At 42.6% G+C, this 25,775-nt stretch overlaps 1 protein-coding gene across 1 annotated transcript; it reads right to left on the bottom strand.

Moving 5' to 3' along the window:
* Positions 1 to 444: 444 nt before the first annotated feature.
* Positions 445 to 24,815, bottom strand: syt7b (synaptotagmin VIIb). Its single transcript, XM_071917195.1, has 8 exons — positions 24,769 to 24,815; positions 20,491 to 20,613; positions 6,669 to 6,804; positions 3,857 to 4,124; positions 3,522 to 3,691; positions 3,076 to 3,190; positions 2,234 to 2,433; positions 445 to 549 (listed from the first exon to the last, which is right to left on the bottom strand). The coding sequence occupies exons 1-8, from the start codon at positions 24,813 to 24,815 to the stop codon at positions 445 to 447; spliced, it is 1,164 nt and encodes a 387-aa protein (XP_071773296.1).
* Between the last annotated feature and the right edge of the window lie 960 nt (positions 24,816 to 25,775).

Genomic DNA, 25,775 nt, shown 5'->3' with positions numbered 1-25,775 from the left:
TTTTTTTTTGGTTGGTAGTTTGTATTCATGGGTGGCGAGAGGTACTGCTCAGATGTTAAGCAGTGGGAATGGCTGACAGGACTAGGTGGAGGAAAGAATCTATTATTGAGGAGTAGCGAGGAAAAACAAATCCCTTTGAAACAGGGCATGAGGAGGAAGAGAGGAGGATGTGAATTGAGACATCAAAGACACTCTAAGTTCAGAGAGAGAGGGGTTAGAGTGGTCTGGTGGGACTTGGGACTTGAAATTTAAGGATGGTGGCACAGGGACTGAGGGCGAGGGATATCAAAGAGGCCTGAGAACTAAGAGATGACATGCGGAGTTAGCAGCCCAAAGACCGCAGTATGGGGTTAGGAGATATGTGCTGAGGGGGGAGGGGCTGAGGCCGATGCCGAGTCGTGGGGGGAGGGAGAAGACTTGTAGGCAGGTGGATCGCTGGGTGTCTCAGGCCTTGAGAGCGTGCCACTGGGCCACGGCGTTACGAGGGCGACCCATCATGTCTTTCCAGTGTTTCACCTCTGCAGGGCCACTCTTCCATGACAGATATATCTGAGAGAGAGAGAGAGAGAGAAAGAGAAAGAGAGCGAGAGAGAGAGAGACTCAGGTATCTACTGTCACACAGAGATTGATGTTGTTTGTAGAAAGCCTTCCAAAACAACAGTGGGATGAAAAAAATAAATAAAAAAAACCTCACGGTGAGTCTTAAGTTGAGCCGTGCTTTCGCCACTAAGCCTGCCACTCTAATCGGAATTTAACTCAAATCCAGAGCGGGAAAAGAGCCATTAGAGGGAGAGATTTCACTTGCTGCAACACTTTGAGGAAGGCTAATGCTGACACTAATGGAGATTAAACCCAGAGTTTTTAAGTAAAAATAATACTTACATTTATGTAGCGAGAAAGAACCAAAGTCCCAAGCTGCTGATCTGTACATGGGCACAGTAAATGCGGGAGCAGCTTTCATTGTCCCCCAGCCAATTCCAAGATATTTATGAGTGTGGTATAATAGGCAACATATTATGACTGCTGTGTCTAGGGAGCTAATATATTTGGCTAGGATGGGTAAGAGTGCTGAATGAGGTGTATATGAATGACAGAAAGCTCAATATTTCATCCATATACAGTATGAGGCTGGAAGATTAGCCTTGCAATGTCTGACGAAATCAGTGGCACGGGGCTTGTGGAGCTGCAAACAAGCCACAGAATCAATTGGTATCAATCTCCTTGTGTCATTAACTAAGTGCGAGAATCAAAGAGCATATTGTGGGTAAGGATGTATGACAACTTTTCAGTGGCAATATATCCCAGGGTTAGTATATTTGATGGATGGGTTGATGGTGCTTCCAGTATTTTAGGTAGGCAGAAGATGGCCATTTAGGTTTATAATAAGCCTGAATCTTCAAGTTGTATTTATACTCTCTGTTTGGGTGGAGATGCATAGTTATGTTCATTTTCCCCAACTTCATCAATAATATAATGGACTATACCATTTCTCAAGCTTTAAGCTGCTGATATGTAGACTCATATATGAGACAAAATGGATGTGGATTAAATAGTGGATTGCCAGACACAGAATTATTATGAAAAAAATCTGTTGGTTATACAACAACCAAGCTGTTCAAAGTATTGTTTATGTGTCTTGGCCATAGTGTGTGTACTAAATCCCTGAGAAATTTGGAATGGCTGTGATTCTGCAGTAAATGTTGCCTGAGCAAGAGCTTGAAATGTGTTGCATAGCTGCATGTATATGTTTTTTTATTTGTATATATATATGTATTTTATTTTTTTTGTGATACTGCAGTTCAAGAAGTCACGGGAAGCCCACAAATAACATGCAGTCTGCAGAAAAACACAGAAAATGTGAATCTTCTCCTCAGGTCAATACATTTGTTCTGCTCATGAAAGTATTCACAGATATACAAGTGTCCAGGCAACAATTGGGAGATAATACACTGTTCCTTGCATTAATATTGGAAGTGATGTTCAAAGTTAAAACTGTGGGAATCCGGGCACATTTTCTAAATTTATTGAAATGGAAAAATCAGACAGACAGATTTACCATACTTATGTATGAGAACCTGCATCTGTTTTGCCTGCCTGTCAGTTGTGAGTGTGTGTGTTCCAGCAGGGGTCAGTGTAGACTGGGTAAGTGATCCGGCGGTGACGGTCTGGTCTGGGAGTCGGAAAACAGAGAGGAAGAGAAGAGGGAAGGAGCAAAGAAGAGGGAAGGAGGTACCTTGCCAATGACATCATTGCGACTGAGCCTGTCCTTGTCCATGACGGTGATAATTATGGTGGTCTCCCTCAGCACGTGGGCGGGCACGTCGAAGGGGAAGGACTCGTTGAAAACAGGGTTCAGACAGCGCTTCATAACCACCGTCTTCTTCTTCTCCACACGCTTGTCCTTGTGCATCAACCACACCTTCACATAGGGGTCTGGGGAGAGGGAAATGGGCCTGTTTGCATGCTGCTGACAAATGACAGTATCATTCCTGCTTCCCTTCACTGGACACATTACTGGTGAGTGCAATGTAGGATGAAACTATACTGCAAGAAATCTCCATCTTAACAAGTCATTTAGTCTTTTATCAAGTCCTAAAATTGACATTTTTTTCTGAAAATAAGTGAAGAAATCTGCCAGTGGGGTTAGATAATTTCACTTGCACTCCCAAACAAATCAACTTCTTTCAAGAATTTTGTAGAATCTAGAGCCATTTTCTTGAAAGTAGTGCAGTAATCTGCCTTTTTCTGATTTGTTTCAAGATATTGACACTCATTTCTAGAAAATTCCTGAAACAAGTGAAACTGCATTGCAAACAAGCAGAGTGATCTCAACTTTGACAGAATTTTTGTCTTCGTTTAAGAAAAATAAGATTTGAAGGCTGAATATGAGACTAAATGACTTGTTAAGATGGACGTTTTACAGCGTTTTCCCCAATTACCCGTGAACAAAAAACAACAATTCTTCCAAAAAAACACCTTAATTTTCTGGATATTGCTTATCAGATTTATTTTATGAGGAAGACTATGAAGGCTGGGATGTGGAAGGGAAACAACAAGATGAAGGAGCATCTATACCAGAGGTGCCTCCAATGTCCATGGCTTTGAGGTTGCGGGCTTTGATGATGCTCACAGTGATGGTGTTGGCTGTGGGGTTGTAGCACAGAGACACCAGCAGATCCCCTCGACTCCCCTGGAAGAAAATAAACACAACAGTCATTCGTTTATCACTTAATCCCCCCCCACCCAAATGCTTCTTCCCACCCTTAACCCGCTGTGTGTCTCTGTTCTGCCTCGGTCTGCCTGCGTTCTCTCCATCTACCTGTCAGCCTCTCTCCATATTCTCTTTGTTTCTACCTCCTCTCCCACCAGCAGCACATGCCCACATCTCCCCTGGGAAAGCCACGGCAGCCAGGAATGACATCACCAGTCACATCCTGTCCCATCTTCTTCTCTCTCCGCTCCTCCCTCTCTTCTTTCCTCTACCTCTTTCCCCCTCCCCCTCCCCTCCCTTCCTTACTCACGCTGCCATCACTACACGGTTTCAGCTCCTTCCAGAAAGTCTGCATGTTGGCCAGGTCCAGTTTGTTGAGGGGGATGGACACCTCTCCTATGGGGTCGTTCCTGCTGAAGCGGTCGTAGTCCAGAACCTGCAGGTAGAGGGTTCTCTGGACCACCTTCTCGTAGGGGAAACCTGACAGAGAAACAGACCCACAGGCATAAAACCACATAACAGCCCCCAGGCGTTGATGCACACAGACATGAAACAGCAGAAAACAGCATACTAGAGTGTGCCTGCCTGTTACTGTGAGTATTTATTTTGCACAGTACGTGCTTTAGGTACTAAAATCCATCAAACCTTCAAACAGAAAGGTCTCATTCCAGTGGGGATTGAGGTTCTTTCTCTTCACTTTGGTCTCCAACTTGTGCTTCTTGTCTGGCAGCAGGTAGAGTTTGACGAAGGGGTCGGAGGTGCCGGAGAAGTCCTTAGCAGGCAAATCCTGGCCCTTGAGGATTTTGACGGTGAGGGTGGAGTCTTGGAAACTGTATCCCACGCTGAACTGGATCCGACCCAGCTTCTCACACACTGGACCTTCATGTTCATCCTCCTCAGAACCAGGAGACAACTAAGAGAAAGAAGAAAGACGAAGAAGAGGAAAAGGAGAATATGTTTTTTCACTTCATTCCAGGTCTTTGATATTTTTTAGCGACATTGTAAGAGACATACATACTGTATGTGGTTTTATTACTGGTTTTATTGTATTTTGAAATGGGATACTTTGCCAAACGTTTTCTAGATGTTTTAGGTGAATAACTAGAAATCAGTTTTACTTCATGAGGTGTGAGAGGGGAAAAAGTATAGCAGTGCTTCCTCTTTTATCCCTGCTTATAATGAACACACTTCAGCAATATTAGCCAAGACTGAATCACATTTTACTAGAGATCAGCTTGTTCTTAGGATGCTTTTTCGTTATGTAATGGACCAGGATAGATATAAGGCCTATAGTACATGTAGCACCGCAAGAGTGGAGCTACCGTCATCAGCCCACTGGGTCAAAGTCGGCGCTATTCGCAGCACGTTCGCACACAGATTAAACACTTCCAGGCGAGTAGACAGGTGGTACCACACTAAATGGGAAACTCTGACTCCAATCCACAGGGGGGCACTAACTCTGCACTTAAACACCATAAAAACCCTGCTCCTGACTGGAAAACCACCATAATGTTATGTCATATGGCCGGGGTCTGCTGAGCGATAAGGGGAGAAAGTGTGCATTGCTGTGTGGAGATGAGAGGGAGATTATCCCTTGGTAGGAAGACCCCCTGACTGACAGTGGCTTGGCCTGGAGGGAGGAAGGGAGGGAGAGAAATCCAGTTAAAAGAGCGCTATCTGATGGGGAAGAGCCAGCGGCATTACTCAAGGTGCAGTTGCAGGAATTTAATATCCAATTCTGTATTCTCCCGCACATCTCTGATGGTGTTGCACAGTCTCATTCTGCACGCTAAATACGATCGCCTTTCATTACACAGCTCTCCTCTACCAACAGTTGGCCTAAATTGCTTTTTCCTTATTCTGCGTTGGGTGCTCTCTTTTTTCTCAGCGTCCTCCCCCTCATTCAATTCTCAAAATCTCTTCTTTTTCTGAAACCCAAACAACCCACGTACAATAGATGCAAAACCTCCTCCAGCACGAAACAGCAGCTACTCCCCCGTTATGAGGGCTTGTACACCATGTTATACAAATATGCACATAGAAACTTAGGCATGCAAAAGTGTAATGTTACAGAGGCATTACAGTGGCAGAGGTACAGTACTTGTCCTGACTCTAACAAGAACCTTATGATAATGACATGACCCCTATTCACAGCAACCATTCACTCAAATCACTCTGCGGAAAAATGTCTGCATATTGCCATTACCTTTCTCACACCAGCAGAAGTGGCTCTAGAGTTCAGGATGGGTATTTTCAGCATGAAAGAAGGGTTGTGTAACATATAGCTGCCTTTGGCAAAAAAAACGCCCAGAATGAGTATTATCATTAAGCATCGCCATCGCAAACTCCTCAGACACACCAAGAGACCCACATAATTACACACTGTTCATCCCCATCTCTGCCATATTCTCCCAGCACTCCCAGCACTGCATGTTCTTCCACTGCTAATTACCCAACTTTGCTGAATAAGGCATACTTCACCCTGTTTCCCCCTCCCCGTGTGTGTCATTTCACGGTGATAATTATGTTTCAGTTAGGTAAGATATGGCCATTAATTCCAGTCACTGTAATGCTCTACAGGTGGGTTAGCTGAGTGAGGGCTTCACACCCTTTTTGGTGATGAAAGACTTAGGAGGAGGAAACATGTGTCATAGGACTACGCTCAACTGAACCGCAGTGTGCTGGCTTTATTTTCTCACTATCCTTTCCAGAACCAAAACAGTATATTATCACTCACCCTGGCCTTGCTTATGTCAGGACCTGTATGTATCACTCACCTTAGATTAGGAATGCTGATATGGTAAAGTCTCGCAGCCGTCTCATTTATTATGATTTTCATAGCACTTTACGTTACGGTACACAAATTACATAAAATTCAATAGGGTGATGAGGTAGTGTTGTGTCAACCAATAAATAGAGTAACTACAGAGTAAAATCAGTGTAATATTGAGGTGTCAAGTCTGACTTTACTTGGCAGTACAGTTCCCATGGTGTTATCTAGCACTTTCATAATAGGTATTGGAAAGGCCAGTAAGCAAATATTTCCAGAGTATTACACATTAATTACTTAATTACTAATTGCATATTATATAAAGATTGCATAACTTACTACATGAATGTACTACTGTTATCATGCTAATAATTACTTATCACCAGAAATGACTAGCATTCAACAGAGAAATAACACATTATAATCACAAATAGTTACTCGTTATTTCCAAAAATTACTAGCTACTTCCTCATAATTTCTATGTAATTACACAGTAATTACCTTGTCATTTGTGTACCGTAATGTAAAGTGCTACCATGACTTGCTGAGTGACTTGATAGACGAGTTCAAACAGACAGGTGGATGAGTTAGTGATGTGACAATAAACATGTCTCGTGCCAAACGGTATCGCTACAAACATGGCGTGTCAGTGCTGTTACCGTAAATATATTGGATTAATGGTGTTACCATGAGCATGTCGCTGGTGACGGAGTTGGCCAAGTCAGAAACAGAGGAGTTGGCATCGTGGCTGGGTCCGTGGCGGCGTCCGGTCTCATCAGGGGTCTGACCTTTGGGGCTGCTGCCCGCCTTATTACCCAGGGTCCTGTTATTATGGACACAAACACACACACACACACACACACACACACACAAACGCACACGCACACACACATATGCTCATAGTCAACAAGTTGACACGTCTCGCAAACAACAGAGAGTGCAGTGGGCCTCGCTGATGTGGCCTGACACAGTACTGGACTGAATAAATAGACAAACAACGGTCTAGAAACAGTTTCTTGCTATACTTGAGTAGGAATCAACATTGTGGCCTCTACTAAATGAGGTAGGATTTCTGCCATATACTGTATAATCCAACAAATCCTGTAAGGGCAAACAGCTGGTGTTAGGAATCAGATCACAACCAGTGCAACATCTTGTGAAACACCTTCCACACATAATTGGGTGTATGAAGGTGTAGAAAAATGTGCGAGGCCCCCCCCCCCCCCCAACCATACACACATGTGAAAGTGTATCCATCACCACCTCTCCCTTCACACACACTGAGGATTGCCCATGCACAAAACCATGTCATCAACAAAAAAACTATTTTACAGTATGAGTAATATTTGAATGTTAAAGGACCTTTAACATAATATAATAATCATATAAAATAATCACACCAGTGTGACTGAGAGAAAGTGAAAAGTAAAACAGGAATCATTCTTTGGAAAGAAAAGATAGAGAAGAGAAAAGAGCGAAGGGTAAGAATTGCTCCTGGCCCATATTGTGTAACAATTTGATGAATAGGGAACAGGCAAACATCTGACACCAGTCTAGGCATACTGAAAGACAACAGTAATGAGCACTTATCTCTGAGAGAGAGAGAGAGTGAGAGAGTGTGAGAGAGAGAGACACACAGAGATACACAAATAGTGAGAGAGAGCAGGTGAGCTGTAAAAAAAAACACAATGGTAAAAGAAGAAGTGAGATTAGGAGAGGATATTGTGGGAAAGATGAGCCGAGAAGAAGAGATAGATTTGAAGACTTATCTGTGCAGAGAGGTTGAGAAAGAGTGGAGAGGATTTGTCTTTGTTAAGACTCTGAGGATTAATAGAATGAACAAAGTGAGGTTACTGACTCAAATTAATGTGAGACTGAGACATCGCCAGACACCAAAACACACACAAGTCTTAGCTGAAAGAGAAATCGAGGGAGGGGAGAGAGGATAAAAGCCTGGAAACAAAACAGACTAGATTTGGTTTTGGTACAGAGAGACAAGCCCCAAAGCACAACAAGGAAGCAAATTGACATATTACATGGGCAAGCAAAATAGAAAGGGGGCTGGAGAAGGAGAGGAGGGAGATGGACTCAGTTGTATAGCAAAGAGACAAACAAGTGTATGATGTGTGTGTGTGTGTGAAAGAGAAAGACGCAGAGAGGAGAAGAAAGCGATATGTTGTGGAAGGGAAACATTGAGATTCCCCACTTTGCCTTTACTTCCTCTCATCTGCAGGTCATAGCATTAATAGTGCAGTATAGACAGGAGTAGACTGGAGTCAAAATGTAATGGGTTGTAATTGGAAACTTGCCAGATACAGGTCACTAATGCAAATATCTGCTGATAACAACGTCTGAAACAGGATTGGATCATTTTTCCAGCAAGTCAAAAATGTAAACGTTATAAGCTAAAAATGACAGTTATTCGATTGTATCAACCCCTAACACATTAGAGACTCCATAAATCTTGAACAATGTGTTACTTTACAATGTGTTACTACTACTAAAATTTGTGTGCTATATGAACATATATTAAGGCCCAAGTGTGAGGGTTAATGCTACTTTTGTGCAGGTGAGTATCAGTTTTTATGATGGAGCTACATCTTCGTTCATGTAGACAGTCTCTAGTAAAAAACATCACATACTGTATACACCGTATTCAAACACATACACACCATTCCTGGTCAAATATATATGGAAGCTCTGTTCAATCAGTTATATTAGCATGTAGGATAATAACTATAGTCACTATGTCAGGTTTTAAAACAGCTGTTCATTTCTCCTGAGATGGCAACACTAAGATCGGGGCTGCTGATTACGGTTTTCCTTGCAAACCTACTGTTTATCCTTTCTGTTTTTGTCAAGCACTGCTCTCGTTGTGCTCTCCAGCCCAACTCCACTAGCTGGCAGATGTGTAACCCACTCAGTTCAGTTGAAGTTCAGCTATGTGTACGTCCCTTCAGCCACTTTGGTTGTACAGTACATAAATACATACTTGTCAATTCCGTCTCTCCCTAAAGAGTCTATAAATGCTTCCTTGTAGGTGTGGTTGGGCTGTCGTGGGTCTGTACTAAATCAACTCCCAACACACAAGAGCGGAACCACATAAATCCCGAACAATCTTGAACCTTACATAAAGTCAGCCTGGCGATGTCTCCATTATTTACAGTGGAGACTTGCATCGCGCTCTACTGTGCTACAGTGAAGGTTTGGCTATATATCAGCTCAGCCCAGAAGCACATGCACTACCTTATACAGCGCAAATAAAAACTGATGTACTCGCTGCTGCCTGCTTATATTATGCAAGCCTTTTCCTAACTGTGCATACATTCACCGCTTGTTGCCTGCTGCAGTCTACTGAGGCATAGACTCAACCAGCACGTCTGTCTGTCTTTGAAGCATTTGCATCGTTATTTCACAGCATTAAGTCAAATACAGTCAACTGCTATAGGAAAGGCAACCAGTGGACGAAGTTGAATGAACAATAAATGAACAGAACATGAAGATACTGTAAGTCCTGTCTATTCAAGATCAAACAGACAGATACGATTGTGTTAAAAGATCAGAAGTTCAACAGGCAGAGACAGGAAAAGAGATGAATAATTGAAAAACAGTGTGTCAAAGACAAGATAATATGACATACAATGAAAGTTAATACAAACTACAAAAAAACAGTTGGTCATTTGGTCCAGCAGGCAGCTGAATGCAGTTACAGCAATTAAGCGTCTCCCATTTTTATAGATATCCTCATTCTTTGAGGATTGGAAGAGAGATCTGTCAAGAACTAGAACATGAAAGCCAGAGAGAGGATTTATAAATAAGAAACCAGGGGGGGAAAGGAATTCCCTAGCTTCAGGTTGATGACCTAATTCATCAACTAAAAATACATCATTAATTACATCTCCAATGTCTCTTCACAGTATGTATACATTTTATTGACTTTTCTGTGAATTTCTTTATATCAGAGCCCAAATTTGACTAAGCTGTAAATACAAAGTGATTGAATTAAAATAATAATACATGCATGTGTCATATTTTAAGACAAGTAATTCAATATATTTCAATAATCTGCTTGTCTCACTTATCCAAACACGCTGCACTCCTGGAGGAGGAAAGAGTGTTCATATTATTGTGTAATAAAGGTTTTGGGTGCGCCATGGCCATTGAGTTGGAGACAGATTTTTTGCTGGCTATATGTCTTTGTGCTAATGTATGCGCCAAAAATTCAAATTTGTTGAACTTTGAACTTGTCATGCGCTGACCTTTGAGAGCGCAGCCAATGACAGTGGGTAGACCTACAGGTAGAGATCTAGCTACTGATATCATTTAGCCTCATACAGTTCCTTATTAGCAAGCTGGTACAGCACCACGAGTGTGCTGGAGTGGGTAAACACTGCGCTGTACAAAGCGGCGCATAGTGCAAGAGCCTGGTTTTTGCGCAATAATGTGAATGTTAACATATGGGGCTCTATTTTAATAAATCAATGGCGCAAACCGCAGTCGGCGGCGTAGCGTCTGACTTTCGTGGCTAGAGGTGCACAAAGCACCTGCGGTGCAGCTGGTAATGGGGTGGGATTAGGAGGAAAACATTATCAGTAGGTGTTGTAGGAGCTGGAGTCATCATGACCAATCAAATCACCTCTTTTCCTTCCCTTTAAATGCGGGCGCAGAGCAGGTGGGCGGCACAAGTGCAAATCCCGGTATCTTTGACACCAAAATAGCACTGTCCCCCTTGATTGCTACTGACACACCCCCAACTGCACCTCTCCTCCCACTTAGCCCAAAATACAAAACTGGTGCAGGTGAGAAAAAAACCTGTCTGCACCGGACGAAAATGCCACTTCACCGCCATGCGCCATGCACCATCATGAAAATAGAGCCCATGGTGACATGAAGCTGCCCTGAGAGGCAGATATAAGCCTGCTGCTGCACAGAGCATCCCAGAATGAGGACTGTTGACACGGCAACGGCCTGAGGGACAGAGAGCAATTGGGATGGCAACTGGCTGTGGCAGAGAGGTGAGTTCATCCATGCAAAGTAAATGTACACATTCACTCACACTCAAATATGTACAGATACACACACCTGCACACACACACACACACACACACACACACACACACTCACACACACAAACAGGCACACACCAGCAGGGCACTGTTGGTGAGGATGATGAATGCTCAATATCTCATCCAGACCCATGATAATATCCTCATATTACCTTTGTCCAGTTTAGAGACCAAAATGGGGCGTGTTGCAAAACACTCTTATGTAAAGCTGGGGAGAGCAGAAGAAGAATAGCTCCTTTCCCATTCCCAAAATTCCCACCACACATAGCTGAATTATATTATTTTTTTAAATATATGCAGGGTTTTTTTTATATCTTAAATGTATTTCTTGCTGTTATTACTGCTATTCTCATAGTTTTTTGTGTAAAGCACATTGAGTTTTCCTGTGTATGAAATGTATGACTTGACTTGACATACACACTGCATTCACTCATTCATTCCATGCACACACATGCTGGTCAAGAGATACCCGACCACCCCCACTCACTAATACACACACATACACACACAGCCCGATTCACATCTATGTAATAAAAGTAAAGAATTGCTGTACAGGTATAAAGCTACAGTGATAAACTTTGGAGCTATTGGAAAATAGAAGGGTAAATATTTGTGGCTGTGCAGGTAGGAAAATAAATGCACAGACCACTTGCCCCTTCATGCTCGCTCGCGACTACCTTGCCTAAAACACAACACCGGTTACATAATTTATCCTTTAGGGGTTGTAGTAACCATGACTACTGAAATGTGCGCTCCCACTTAAGGTTGTACTCGCTACCATGATCATGTATTTTACACTGGGTTAGAGTAACCATGGTAACTGGAACCTTCAGAGGAGGGCAATAAAAATCAAGAAGTTTCCATAGTGAGAGGTGTATTGAAAATAGCAAAAGCCCCCAGGGCAAAGGGACCAGACATTATGAAAGACTTTGAAACAGACTCACAAGGCTCTTTGACTTCCCTTATACCTACACTCCAACCCTCTGACCCTGCAAAAACACCACGACCCCCCTTCCGGGCATATGTGAGCTCATGCTGGAAAAGGCTGATTCATTGTACATAAATGCCAAAAAAGTGCAGAATAACCTTTGGCCATGATACTCAAAACAACAGGCAAAGACAGAAATGAGCATCTATGAGTTACTCCTTTCCCCCGGTAAAGCTACACTGCTATCAGAGCAAACCCTGCCTTAGTCTGAACCGCGTCTGTACTTAAGATGATTGCACACGCACACGCACACGCACACACCCACCCACACACGCACTTTATGGAGGTCCAGGGCAACATCCCCAGAGAAAGAACCCTTTGATTTGAAGTGCTGAAACTCTGACTTCTGACCTCATCACCTCTATCTAGGACAAAGATGTAAGCCATCTACCGTGTAATTGGACAAAGCAGCTTGTTACATCCCCAGGGACAACACAGAGACATTTTCTCTCCTCCTACGGATGTGTGTGTGTGTGTGTGTGTGTGTGTGTGTGTGTGTGTGTGTGTGTATTGGGGAGTCCATGGGTTTTTAGCAATGATTAAAAAACGTTGAATAAGGGAAAAGAACTTGCTCCACTTACCCAGCTGTGATAAAGGTATATCATGTGAGTGATTACTGGAGAGGAGAATGGATTAGGAAAATTAAAATTCAAGCAAGGGTCTGGCAGCAAGGAGGAAGAGCAAGAGAGGACAACATCTTCACAGAGATTCAGGGAAGCTGGGAAGATGACGTGCAGTCCCAGTTAGCGTCTCACCTGCAGGAAGCTGCACGAGTGTGTTCCTGTATTCACACACATGTGTTATATATCCCAATCTTGCTTCATTGTGACAATATTGTCCTCTTCCATGCTTCCTCCTAGCTGGGTAACAGGAAACTAATAGGATGCCTGTTGTGCTGGAGCATCCAGCTGCCATCTGCAAGAGAGGGTCTATTTAAGTCTGTTTGCTAAGAGATGGCACTTAAGAATCCAAATGTGCGCTTTGTGGAGCAGACGAAGAGTTTCTATTTTCTAAATCTAGCCAGTCTGATGGGTGAGAGCTGAGGGGAGCAAATCTAGATCAAATATTAAGGAGTGGGCGATTCAGTTGGTGTCCCACAGGCAGAATCCAGCTAGTCGCTTTCAGTTATCCATTTGATTGATTCTGAGCAGTTCTAAAAACTGCATTAATTTTTCCAACGCTACATGAATATATATAGATACCCAGAATGAGTATTGTGTAATATGCCACCAATAGCAGAATAGAGTCTACACGGGAGTCTACAATTTGTGCAAATTATATTATGTTCAAAAGCTAAAAATTTAAAATGAACTCTGAATTAAAGTGTGCTAAAATGATAACCTTTGACATCCTGCCACCTTGTATCAGGTTGCACCACAGGTAGATTTTACACAGACACCAAATCTGACTTTTTTTGCAACTGACTAGGCATCACTTCTAACAATTTCTTAGTTATTTGCCAATGAATCGTTCTTGTGATTTCATGGGAAACCCTGATAAGTTAACTTAGCCTTAGAGTAATAACAAATATTATAATGTTACCAATCCTTCACAGCTCTGGTCTAATAACAGTTCCATTAGCGAAAGTGCTACCTCCCTATTTGTGCTGATCTGTGAGTGCTATAATCAAATGGGAGTAAACACTATAGCAACCACAGTCTACCTGCACAACAAACAAGCAGTGGCATGTTCTCATCTTCCAGCTGCTGAATGAATCAATATGCACAATATCCTTCTCTAAAGAAGTCTTAACAATCAGTAGAGCATCAATTTCACATTACAGCAACTGTAACAATGGATACATTGTGGCTGGGTCTTTGTTTTCCTGACACTACATAAAATCACAATGTGTGAACGTATTCTGTATTCATGTCATATAAATATGGATACGAGTTCCCTACTTGAAAATACTGTTTACATCTGCTTTCAGGTCCATATGGCTGTGGACCCCGAATTCTCGAACTTACTGAGTTCTGATGTCACTAACTAGGAAATATCTGCGGTCAAGTGTATAAAAAAATAAATTCATTTCAAATAAATCATGCAAAATGAGAAATTCACAAGTCATTTTGTAATCTAAACCCTTAACTTCCATGACAGGACACAACTACTTGCTGAATTTTTAATTTGTGGTTGAAACTGCAGTGTTCGGTTTGCTGTAAAACCTCAGCTCAAATGTATCATTCATTGATTACAGTAGTGTTAAAGGAAAACATCTGACTTTTTGACAAATAAGCTCTTTGATCAACTTAAACTGTGCAACAAGAAGACTGGTAGCTATTTCACCTCTGTGTCAAGTATATTGTGCTTTAGCACAGTGTGTATGTTTAGTGGGTGGTATGAGCTAGCTTTGAATCATTTCAAAAGCACCATAGCAGACAAAATCCTGAACACAGAGAGATAAAACATGCCTCCAATAATGGCAAGTTGATCAGAGAGCTTATCTGAAACAAAGATATATTCCTTTAAGTGCTTAGATCCAAAAATGGAAGTAGAAAATGCACGGAGACTCCATCAATTTCAATTTTCATAATCTAGCCCCCATGCTAACATAATTAAATTAACCTGGTTTAGGATATGAGCTAAGAGATGAAGTGACTGTCATCTATTACATTTACTTTTCGAGCTGGCAGACAGACTCCATGTGAGAAAACAGTATGCTCTGGAAATAATATTTTACTTCTTTATCATTTAAATGCAAGTGAATGAACCAAGCAAGAGGCGGAACTAAGTATTATATTGTATATTCAATACATACAATAGCAGCAAAACCTCAAATATCAATGCAGACACCTAGCAAAGGGATTAAAAAGTGATCCCATTTTGTTACAGCAAACCCATGTGTGTGTTTCTTTGTGTGTGTGTTTGTATGTGTGTGAGTAGATATGTGTGAATGCACGCCTATATCCATGTGTGTATACTGTCCAGAGGGAATCTCATTCCCTTGTCCTGATATTCAGCAATGATGCAGATGTATCCAAGTCTGGCCAAGCTGACAGTCATCTACACTGACAGAGGAGCGCTGCTCTGACATCATCCCATCACAACGCCAGTCAACACCCCCAGGGGAGGGTGGATTAGATGAATAAAGAGATAGAGCGACGGAAGAGGGGGAAAGAGAGGGAGACGGAGTGACACAACGACGGGGGGGAAAGTAAGAAAAAAGGGTTTAATAGATAAGATTAGATAAAGCGTGGAAGAGAGATTGAGGGAGAAGGCAGGCAGAGGTGGAGAGAGGGAGTGAGGGAGAGCTGAGGAGACAGATTGTTAGTGAGAAACAAAATGAGGGGTACAGAAGGAAGGCATGAGCGAGGAAGCTGATGAGGGGAGTGGTGAGAGGAACGGGAAGCAGAGTGGGAGGGAGAGGGGAACGGACGGGCGGGAACATGAAGGATGAGGGTTAAGAGCAGGGCCCGGCTTGGAAGTGTGTATCCATAAACATGTATGGGTCTTGCTGATCATACGCTGCCCCAGGAGACCATACAATACAATATGGGGTCGCTGTGCCTATGATGGATGAGGCCTGGGCTCCGATGTCGGCCCACTCAGCGCTCCACGCCAACAGGGACAAATCGCTCGGCCGCCGCCCCCCTCGACACGCAAGCTTAATACGACTAATGGAGCCATCTACAACACTCGTCTCGCTTGATGCTCTTTGAATACACTTCTCCCGCCTTGTTCTCGAAATTTACCCACATCCCCCTGGGAGCTGCACACAACAATTGACTTTTACAAATCACACTCAATGCATAAAGAGGGATAAGAGAGAACCCATAGTGGTCATATCCTTTCCAGTCAATAAACATAAAAGTTGGTGAAAAAGGGTTTGAGGGTGTTGATTTTTCCACTGCACACCAGTCGCCTTTACTGTCACGTTCCCCTCACTTTTCTTTAACTGGCGCTCTTAAATCAGCTCTCTGTTCTTAGCCACAAGCCTCGACCGACCGGGGAAATGGTGAATGAGCTCCAGACATAGATCTGACAGGTTTTTTAAAAAAGATGCCTCGTTTGTGCTGACCTACATCGCTGCTCCTTCCCAATCATCTTTCCTCCTGTGCTGCGGCCGGCTCCAGCGGCTGCCATGGGGACCAGTGGCCGGCCTGGAGAGTCATTAGGAGGCTTGACTCACTCTGATTGCTGGCTCAGACACACAACTTAAAGGGTTGGATCTGCTAGCTGATAGAGGGTGGCAACCACTTCCTGCGTGATTTATACAGTACAGTACAGTGTGGTGTTGTGTAACTCAACGGGCGGAGTATAGCACTAATAATGCCAGGACTGGAAATTCGATTCTCACTGTGGCCACCCATACTAACAATGTAGGAAGGCACTTTGCAAAACTGCACCCATCGAATGGCATATATTGTATTAGAGCTGCATGATTATGGCAAAAAAGATAATCCCGATTATTTTGCTCAAATTGTGGTTTCCGGAAACATTATTTTAACTTAACTTAACCTTAACTGCACTTTTTCAGTTTGTCTAGTGCAGTCTTTCTCAAAGTAGCAGCAGCTAGAAAGTCTTGTTTTCACTCTTACTGTTTACAAAACTCAAATACTAAATACTTTATTACCACTTTATTACTTTGTGGCACAGCTACAACCCTAAGGCAAACTTTGCACACAATCTGTACTTGTTTGTCATCATCTGGTTTAAAACCAAAGTATCTCCAAATGACGGACGATCCACTTTTAGCAACATTTTCCCGTTCAGACTTGGGAAAAGGCCAATCCATTCTTTTCCACTTTGCTCATAGCTACGTTTTTCCAAAGACAGTCTATGTAAGGTTTCTCTCTTTCTTTCCCACTGGAGCTGTCTGCTTCTCCGTGTAACTTTCACTTTGGTCACATTGGTGCAGGTTCATCATTCAAAGGAAGCGCTCACTGTACCACACTGGGACTTTCAGGGAAATTGAAAATACACTTCAGATATCGCCGAAATACATGATTATTAATCACGGAAACACAAAATTGCGATATATAATTATCTATGATTAATTGTGCAGCCCTATAGTGTATACCAATGTTTGAGAACAATGGTCCACACTCTATCCAGCTGGTTATTTAAACATCCCATTCACATTCTGTATGGCCACAACACATTTCTAGTTTGTTGTGTAGGAATGGAGACCTTGATATGCTCCACTTCAGGAACTGGTGCACAGCAGCTTTTTCTACAAACTAAACCTTCAGAATGGATGTTGTCCAGAGCCAGTAGGAGACCTAGGACAGCTCTCTGAGTATAAGCTTTATTTATGTTCATCTCTCTGATGGGCTTCTGTGTGCGGTGACTCTCTAAGCTCATTAAGACCTGGCTCTGCCATGCAACAGCAGCTTTCTGAGATGATAATAACACTGACAGTTTCAGAGCTTCCATCATAGATCTCTGCAGGTGGGTGGTTGTGTCCAGTCAACCGCGGGGCTTAGGTCAGTCTAACAGTGGCCAAAAGCCACCAGTGCAGTGACTTACATAATTCAATGAACAGCAGCTCCACATAACAGCTTGGAAGAGCATTCAGTTAACACTCAGCAATAAGAACACTGTCATTCTCAGTAGATAACAGATCAGCTGTGTCCTTTGACAATAACATAATTACCACTAATCGCAGCTTCCAGTGTCTTATGGGATCTTATGAGTAAACAGAAGAAAGCATTTGTAGGCAACAGCTATAGTTGGTGCTGCATCCCTAATCTTTGATTAACACTAAATGTTTCACACAACCCAATACTTTGATGATAATGAACACTGTTCAAATTTGTTCAGGGGTGATTTTATTGTCAACCCCCCTTCCCCCCACCCCCACCCCTTTGATTTGCACACGTATCTGTGAGCAGACAGAGCTCAGCTATCATTGACTGAAATGGGCCGTGCTGCAACTCTGATTAGTTTTAGTTTCTAACTGAGCAACAGGAGGTAAATAAAAGATTATTCCTCCATGTTATGTTGCCTACCAAGCTTTGAACAGTTCTCAAAATCTGAGTGCACACCACTGTCTTTCTGTCTGCTGCACAGACCCTCCCTAAGAATAGACAAGGCATTTATCTCTCCATTTATGTAAACAAATTTCCCTCTGACAGGGAGAGACGAGAAGTTTCTTTATTTGAACTACAAGATAATCATAATGCCTAAGAGTTTCAGCTGTAAGACACATTAGTGACTATTGATTGAATCCTAATGACACATTTATTATGTGTTCATATAATACTTGTATCTAAATATTTCTTACTATTGCATTTATGAATGGGAGAGATGGAGCTGCTGCATGACAACAAGGTGCCACTCGGTCTGCTTCTTTATTGTCCATGTTTGACTGTTTGAACAAATACAGACTTGATCTAAAAGTGCAGAGGGTTTTTATATTATGCTTTAATCTGGTTATTGTTTTTCTATCATTAGATTTGGTGTTTGGAGATATTTGTGTTCCAAGCTGTATTTGGTTTCATTAATAAAGCATTAAAATCTCAAATCTCTCTGGGAATGTCTATTTTTGTCTCACAGCACATTTTTCTAGAAAGCTGAGAGCAAAGATTTCCCTCCCTCTCCCTCTCTCTCTCTCCCTGTCTCTGTCTCTCTCTCTATGTCTCTCTCTCTTTCTCACTGTCTGACACTGTCTGTCTTTTCACATATATTCTTGGTGGGATCATCGTGTTCCATCATCCTCAGTCCACTGGGCTCTATCAAACGGCCGGGAGCGAGCAAGCGGAGGGGCACAGGGAGCTCACAGGGGTAACTAGAGAAACAGAGAGATGGACAGAGATGATGATGGAGAGTTGTTATTAGTTGTGGAAGGACACTAGACAACTTGGCCCACGCGACCCCTGAGGGTAGTAGCGCGCACCGGCTGGCTGTGATTAAAGCTAAGGTGCTTGACAGACCTCCATACAGCGAGAAGGAGCGGATGGAGGGGAACAAGGGGCAGGCCGGCCCTCACCGCTGGGGCCACGCTGCAGCCATTTCAAGGCCGGAGAATCGTTGTAGGCATAAACAAAAAAGGTCACCGCCGTTGCATGAACATGAAACAAATGAAGAATTCATCTTCACAGAGATCTCATCTTTTCCTCTAAAACAGAGAGCTATTCTTCTTGTGCCAAAAATTCACAGATGACCTAGTTAGAACGGCACACTTAAATGCAGAGGAGTTTCGAGAAAACTTAGCACACTTTAAGAAATATAACTTCACAATTTAAAAGGAGCTCTTCTAGAGAAAAAAAAAAGCACACTGCATCCTCGAGAACACATCACACCGAAAAATCTGATGGGATGTCTATGTTGGTTTATGTTCAGTCTACCATTCTTGAAGCAGTGGGTGAGGCACTCCAGCTCTGAAACAGTCTCGTGTGATAACAGGAGAGCCTATTTAGTCATTTGTTCACCATAAGGGTGGTCCTGACTGTTTCCCCCGGCAGGGAGTTGGCTGAGAGAACGTGTGTTAGTCTCTGACAGCTGTTGTGGGATCACTGGCAGATGAGAGGTTGGCATATTTTTAGACGGGTGTTTCATGCGAGGAACCATACTTCCAAATAATGAGCGTGCCCCTACTCCTGCGCCTAAGACTCAGATCAAACCCACTTTGAGCCAGTGAAGAAGAGCTGCAGCCAAGCAGACTAACGAAGGGCTGGATGAATGACTTAGAGAATATGAGAAAGGGACAAGAGGGCCCAAAATTTGGAAGTGGAAAGAGCATGTAGAGATATGTGGAGAATTTTAGAGAAAACACAAGCGAATGGAAAGGCAAAGGGAAAAAGTAAACAGAAGGAAAAGGATTGAGGCAAAGCCATTAGATAAATGATGGAAGTCCAGTTGCAATAAAACAACGCTATAGGCAGTGGTAAAGAAAACGATCTAATATGACAGACAAGACAAGACAGAAATGGTAATGTGAGCAAAACATCATCTATTTAATAACATTTTAATATCTTTACTAAAGATTTTCAAATATTTATGAAAAAGTTGTTTCTCGGTCAAATGTACACTCAAATCGTGAAAAAGCAGTATGTTTGGTTTGGTTAAAACTAGTCAGTCCTGGTCTGCTTTGCTACTCATACCTCCTCTGAGTACAATTAACAATATTTAAAGCAGTTTTGTTGCCGGTAACATGAAAACGTCCCAGCCATTCCAGTCAACTCTTGACTTAATGGGCATCAGCTCTCATTTCCTTTTCATTTCCTTATTGAATTCCAGGTCATCCCCCATTGTGGACCACTGCAGCGGCACGACAGAGACAAATAGTCCCATTATACTTTATATTACACATCATTACATCATTACATCGTGACGCACCCTTCCACTACTTTATGACAGATAACTAACTCAGCAACTTGTTTTTGAGCCTAACTAACCCAATTTCATTTTCACCAGGGTTTCTCATTCTCTCTCTCTCTCTCTCATTTTCTCTCTCTCTCTCTCTCTCTCTCTCTCTCTCTCTCTCTCGCTCTCTCTCTCTCTCAGCCAGTACCTCTTTTCTGGTGTGGTTTGGTTTTCTTGGCATGCTGGTGCTTCCTGTAGATCTGGCAGGTTGGCAAAGTCATCCTGTTCAGCCAGCCCAATTGCTAGAGACAAAACAACCATCTTCCCCTCACTGGACACACAGACACACAACACAACACAGGACACACAGATATATAGGCAAACAGGCACAGGGACACACACACACACGCGCGCACACATACACATACGCCGACATACACACAAACACACAGACAGACAGACACAGACACACAACAGTCATACAAACATGCATTGCAAGTACAAGGAGAGAGTGGGGAGAGGTAGTAAACTGCTGTGAAGATATTATTTTGAGTTAACAGTGGCTCAGTCCATTCCAGTGCATCTCAACCCGTGTGACAAGGCACACCTGTGTGCTGTGGAGTGAGCTCAGGTGTGCTTTGAGATTTTGCTCACACTAATTTTGAAGTCAAAATTACAATATTGTCTTCATTAATCTTCTTCCAAGTTCATGCAATGTGGGTCAAATCCAGCAGACCGTGTGCTGCTGCTCCTTGTATGATCATACAAGGTTTTACATGCATTATGCAGGTAATCAATACTTGTCTGCCTTTGAAATTTAGGTAACACTTTCTATGACTGGCATATGTATAGTGCATTATAAGGACACCTGTAAGGAATTAAGATGCACTCACAATGCCTTATGACTAGGCTTATAAGAACACATGCTTGCTGATTCATTATATCAGCAAAGCCAAACAGTAGATGTAACCTATAAGGAATTATAAGTACAAACATCTTATTAATGTTACATGTTTTAAGATCTGTCACTCAACATTATCACTTTAGAAGACAGTGGAAACTTACAGTAAATGTTCCATAGTTTATTTCACATGCATTATTTTGCATTTCACTTCTCTTAATAAAGACAATAGTAACTTATGATGCTGTATGGATCATGTTAGTATACTACAAGCACGTATAATACTTGGTGGTGGTGGTTTTGTAGCATAAGGTGTCTCACTGGAATACAAGTGATGATAATAAATGATATCCTTCATCAGACAACCTCGGATAGATAACTAATCATAAACATCCATAAGACCATAAGTTCTTCTAATTCATTATAAGTTATAATATTTTATGAGTGGTGATATAATGCATCAGTAAACATTATGTGTTCTGACAATAGAGCATTTTGAGTGCATTATAATTTTTTATGAGCGCCCTTTTAATGCACTATAGATACGGCAGTGCCAGACAGTGTTTACAAAATGTGTTGCTTCGCTTAGGTGTGCGCCTCGGCAACGGAAAGGTTGAGATCCACTGATGCATTCACAGCTCTATCATCTTCTGTTTTCTGTTTCACAGACAAAGAAAGTTGTAAAAATAGAAAGGTAAGAGCTTGAGAGAGGTAGTTGGATTGGTTGAGAGTAAAAAAAAACAAGTAGACAACTGAAATGAAATGGGGGGAAAAAAAGAAAAGAAAGTAGAAGAGTGAAAGCAAAACAAATCCATGAAAATTGAGGTGGCATGAACTAAAAAAAAACAACAACAAAGAAACATATCCTGTTGATTTTCAGCTATTATTCCGCAGCTAAACATGCCTGAAGTAATTTAAATTAAGTATTACTGAAGTATGCTGCACCATGAATTCTAGAGGCCATGCAAACAGTGACCTTAACGAATAGACATTTGCACACAACTGTTCTTTAAAACACACACACACACACACACACGCGCTCACACACACACACACACACACACACACACACACACACAGATACATACACAACACACTCCTCTGGGTATCCTCAGGGCCTCGGCTCCTCTACTTGGCATTCTATAAAGTTGTAAAGCAGTGAGGTGAGTTATTCTATTCTGGCTTCCCATACTGTCTGTCTCTCCAACCTCCTCTTTTTTTCTCTTTTCCCACAGTACGTTTTAAATCATCATCCTTCCCCCGTGCGGCTTCTCATTGTTCTTTATTTTTGTTTTGACATGAAGTTTCAGGAATAAGTGTTATCTATCATCTTTGGTTGTGTATTATTAATGGGGCTAAAAGTGTTTTTCACCACGTCTCCTAGTATAAAAGTCATAGTTTATATGAAATAGTACAAAGATATACATCATTCTAATATCCTGATTCATCTTCATGCATCCTCATTAGCATATAAGGTGTTTTTTATGTGCAGCACATTTGTTTCTCCTCAGTTTCTCTCTGATCCAAATACTTCATCTTTTATCTCTATTTCATCCAATTTCTGTGTCTTAATCACATATTTTCCTAGCTTGCATCTGAGTGTTTTTTCTCTCTTGTGGTGCATTCCTTCTTTAACAAACGGCTGTTTGGTGAAGCGGTATCGGTGACAAGATGAGAGACAGCAGCCCACCAGGGATGTGTTAACACTGCCGACATGAGGCTCATTGATTAGGTTGAATGGATTTGGATAGATGACCGAAGAGAAGGGCGCACTTCAACCGGAGGGCGGTGGAATCATTACCACCTACACTAGTTCTATTGATTGGAAATGTAATTGGGGCGATTCAGTTACCACAGTGTGCGACGCACCCGGAGACACGCGGCAGCTGAAAGTGGTGGATAACAGATAGTATTTGGTTGTTCATGCCCCGCTGATCGCAAACGCATTAAATGGTATTCCCTCTGTCTGCTGTGTATATCCCCCCCGGGGTCAACAACTGATGCGTTTGGTCCAGGGAGATTCATGAGGATAGGGGCAAGGCCACTTCTCCATGCCCTATATATCTGCCCAGCCTTATTTGAATGATGATTCACTGGGGAAGGAGGTCACTGGCCAGGAGATGCTGTTAATGGGGCAGACAGTAAAAGTGGAAGAGGGTAGAGGCTGTCTGTGTGTGTGTGTGTGTGTGTGTGTGTCTATATATGCGTGTTTGTGTGTAGGTGGTCGGAGGAGAGTACCGTTAACAGGAGGCTGCTTTGTAGAGCGCATCATCTGTAATCTATCATTCTACTCAGGCAGAGGAGTAGAGCGCTCCGTGCCTGGTATCTCAAACAAACACATCGACAGCCATTCTGTTCAATAACAGATCAATCGGAAAATCGTTGACACCATCGATCCTGCAACGATCTTGTCTGACTGGGGGGTAAAAGAATAAAAAATTCTCTGGAACTCTGGTGTGGTTTAGGGTTATGGATATTGATGGCCAACATTATGTTTTTATGCATTACTCTGTTTGGGCTCTTGTTGGAGAAACTGTATCAAGGGGGATGGTAGATAGAGTCTATGGTATGATGATGGTATGATTATGAATAGTATGCAAACTACAGTCTGTGAAAGTCTGTGAAAATACAAGTATATATAACAATAATACCTAAAATGTATTTGAATGAACAAATTTAACATTTGTCTCACTATTTAAAGGATAATTCTAGTAATTTTCAACCTGGGCCTTATTTTCCTATTTCCTGAATTTCTTACATTTTGAACACAGTCGCTTTTTGGGTTCAATTGTTGGAGATTGCTTTGGCCCTGTGGGTGTGTACTGGAGAGCAGCACTCCCTGTAAAGCTCTACAGTGAAGTAATGACGAAATTTTGAACACAATCAATTGTCATTATGGCAAAAACTAGGAAAATAAGGCCCAGGTTGAAAATAACGACAATTATCCTTTAAATAACTGGCCAATGCTGCCTAACTACCTGTGCCTTTTCATACCTCCTCTGCACTGATGATACTAATCCATCAGTATTGTACTGTCATGATTCTGGACACAAGAGATCAATATAGTCGCGGTTAACCTTTTAATAGTCCCTACATGCTGCTGCTCAACCTGTGCGGCCATCATGATGCACGCATGCAATAATTGATAAACACAGAATCACACAGAAACAAACACAGAACTATCTATATGCCTGTACTGAGCTGTACAGGAGTCCAGTTTAATTTTATGGTGCGCACATACACACACACACACACACACACATAAACACACAAAAACACAAATATATACAAATGCAAATAAGGACCGAAGCACCCTCCAAAAATCATTGTGCAGCATATTCACAGAGGCTATGTGCTAACCGAGAGGTCAATGTGACCTTTGTTGTGATACATAATGACACACATGACAAAGTCATCAAAAGCCTGAAAATAAGATCAGGAGGGTGGCTGATATCTTCAGAAGTAATTTGAAAGTGACGCACATAGCACCAGCGATAATGAGAGATAATTGAGAGTTAGAATATATCGACTGTCAAGCTAGCCTGATGCAACATAGTACAGAAGAGCAGACACCATGACACTTACAGGAATGACTTGACGTCCAGACCTCTGTTGCGGATCTGTCCCATCATGTGGTCCCAGCTGCCTGGGTTCGACCTCGATCGGCCCGCCCCCGCCCCTCTGTACCGGGAGGCTCCAGCCGGACTCCCCCGGACCCCCCGCGGGCCCCCGCGGTGGCCCCCGCCGCCTGGGCCTGTGTGCAGCTGGCCCAGGCTCTGCGAGGTGGCCGGGGGGTCGTTGGGACCCGGTGGGGGCTGGTGGGTGAGGGGCTGTTGGAGGCTCTGCTGCCGGACCAGGGGCCGAGGGCGCGCCACAGCCGAGGACGGTATGTGCTCCAGGGTGGAGGCAGAAGACAGCGAGGCGTCCCCGAAACTGAGCAGACGCCAAGGAGAGAGATGGTAACAACGAGGAAGACAACAGAGTTAAAGATGAGAAGAGTATATGAGATATGGGAAGGAAAATACAGGAGGGGACAGGTAGATTTGACAGGGAAAAGTGGAGGGATTTAGAAAAGATGGATGTGTAGAAAAAAGGATAACACAATGTAAGGGCATGGTGATGTAGAATAAAAGATGGAGAAGATAAAAAAAACATGGAGATACAGCAGAGATTGAATGTAGTTGAGAAGGAACGCAATGTGAATATCAGAGGGAAAGAGGATCAAGAGAGTACCAACAACAGAGAAGATCAGTAGAATATGGACAGCGAGAGAGAGAGAGAGAGGGGGAGGGGGGGGAAGAGAGCAACAGAGAGGAGTCAAACAGCTATAAATCAAAATAAGGAAAACAACCGTATAGAATTCTGAGCGTTTACTGTATGACAGTGTATGAGAGTGTGTGGATGGGCTGGCATGCAACGTGTAAACAATATCACAATAATATCATACAGTGCTTTCGGGTCATTATTCTCTGATCTAGGCACCGCAAACGGATCTCCTCCTTATGCAGAATTAAATTCAAGCTGGAGTTAAAGTATCAGCATCATTTAGTGTGAGTCTCTGTTCTCCGTCTACAGCGCTAAATTGTTTCTCT

This window comes from Centroberyx gerrardi, chromosome 1 (genome assembly GCF_048128805.1).
Source record: "Centroberyx gerrardi isolate f3 chromosome 1, fCenGer3.hap1.cur.20231027, whole genome shotgun sequence".
In the NCBI taxonomy this organism is placed as follows: domain Eukaryota; kingdom Metazoa; phylum Chordata; class Actinopteri; order Beryciformes; family Berycidae; genus Centroberyx; species Centroberyx gerrardi.
The sequence above is the reverse complement of the archived record's forward strand: the minus strand, read 5'-3'. Positions and strand labels throughout refer to the sequence as shown.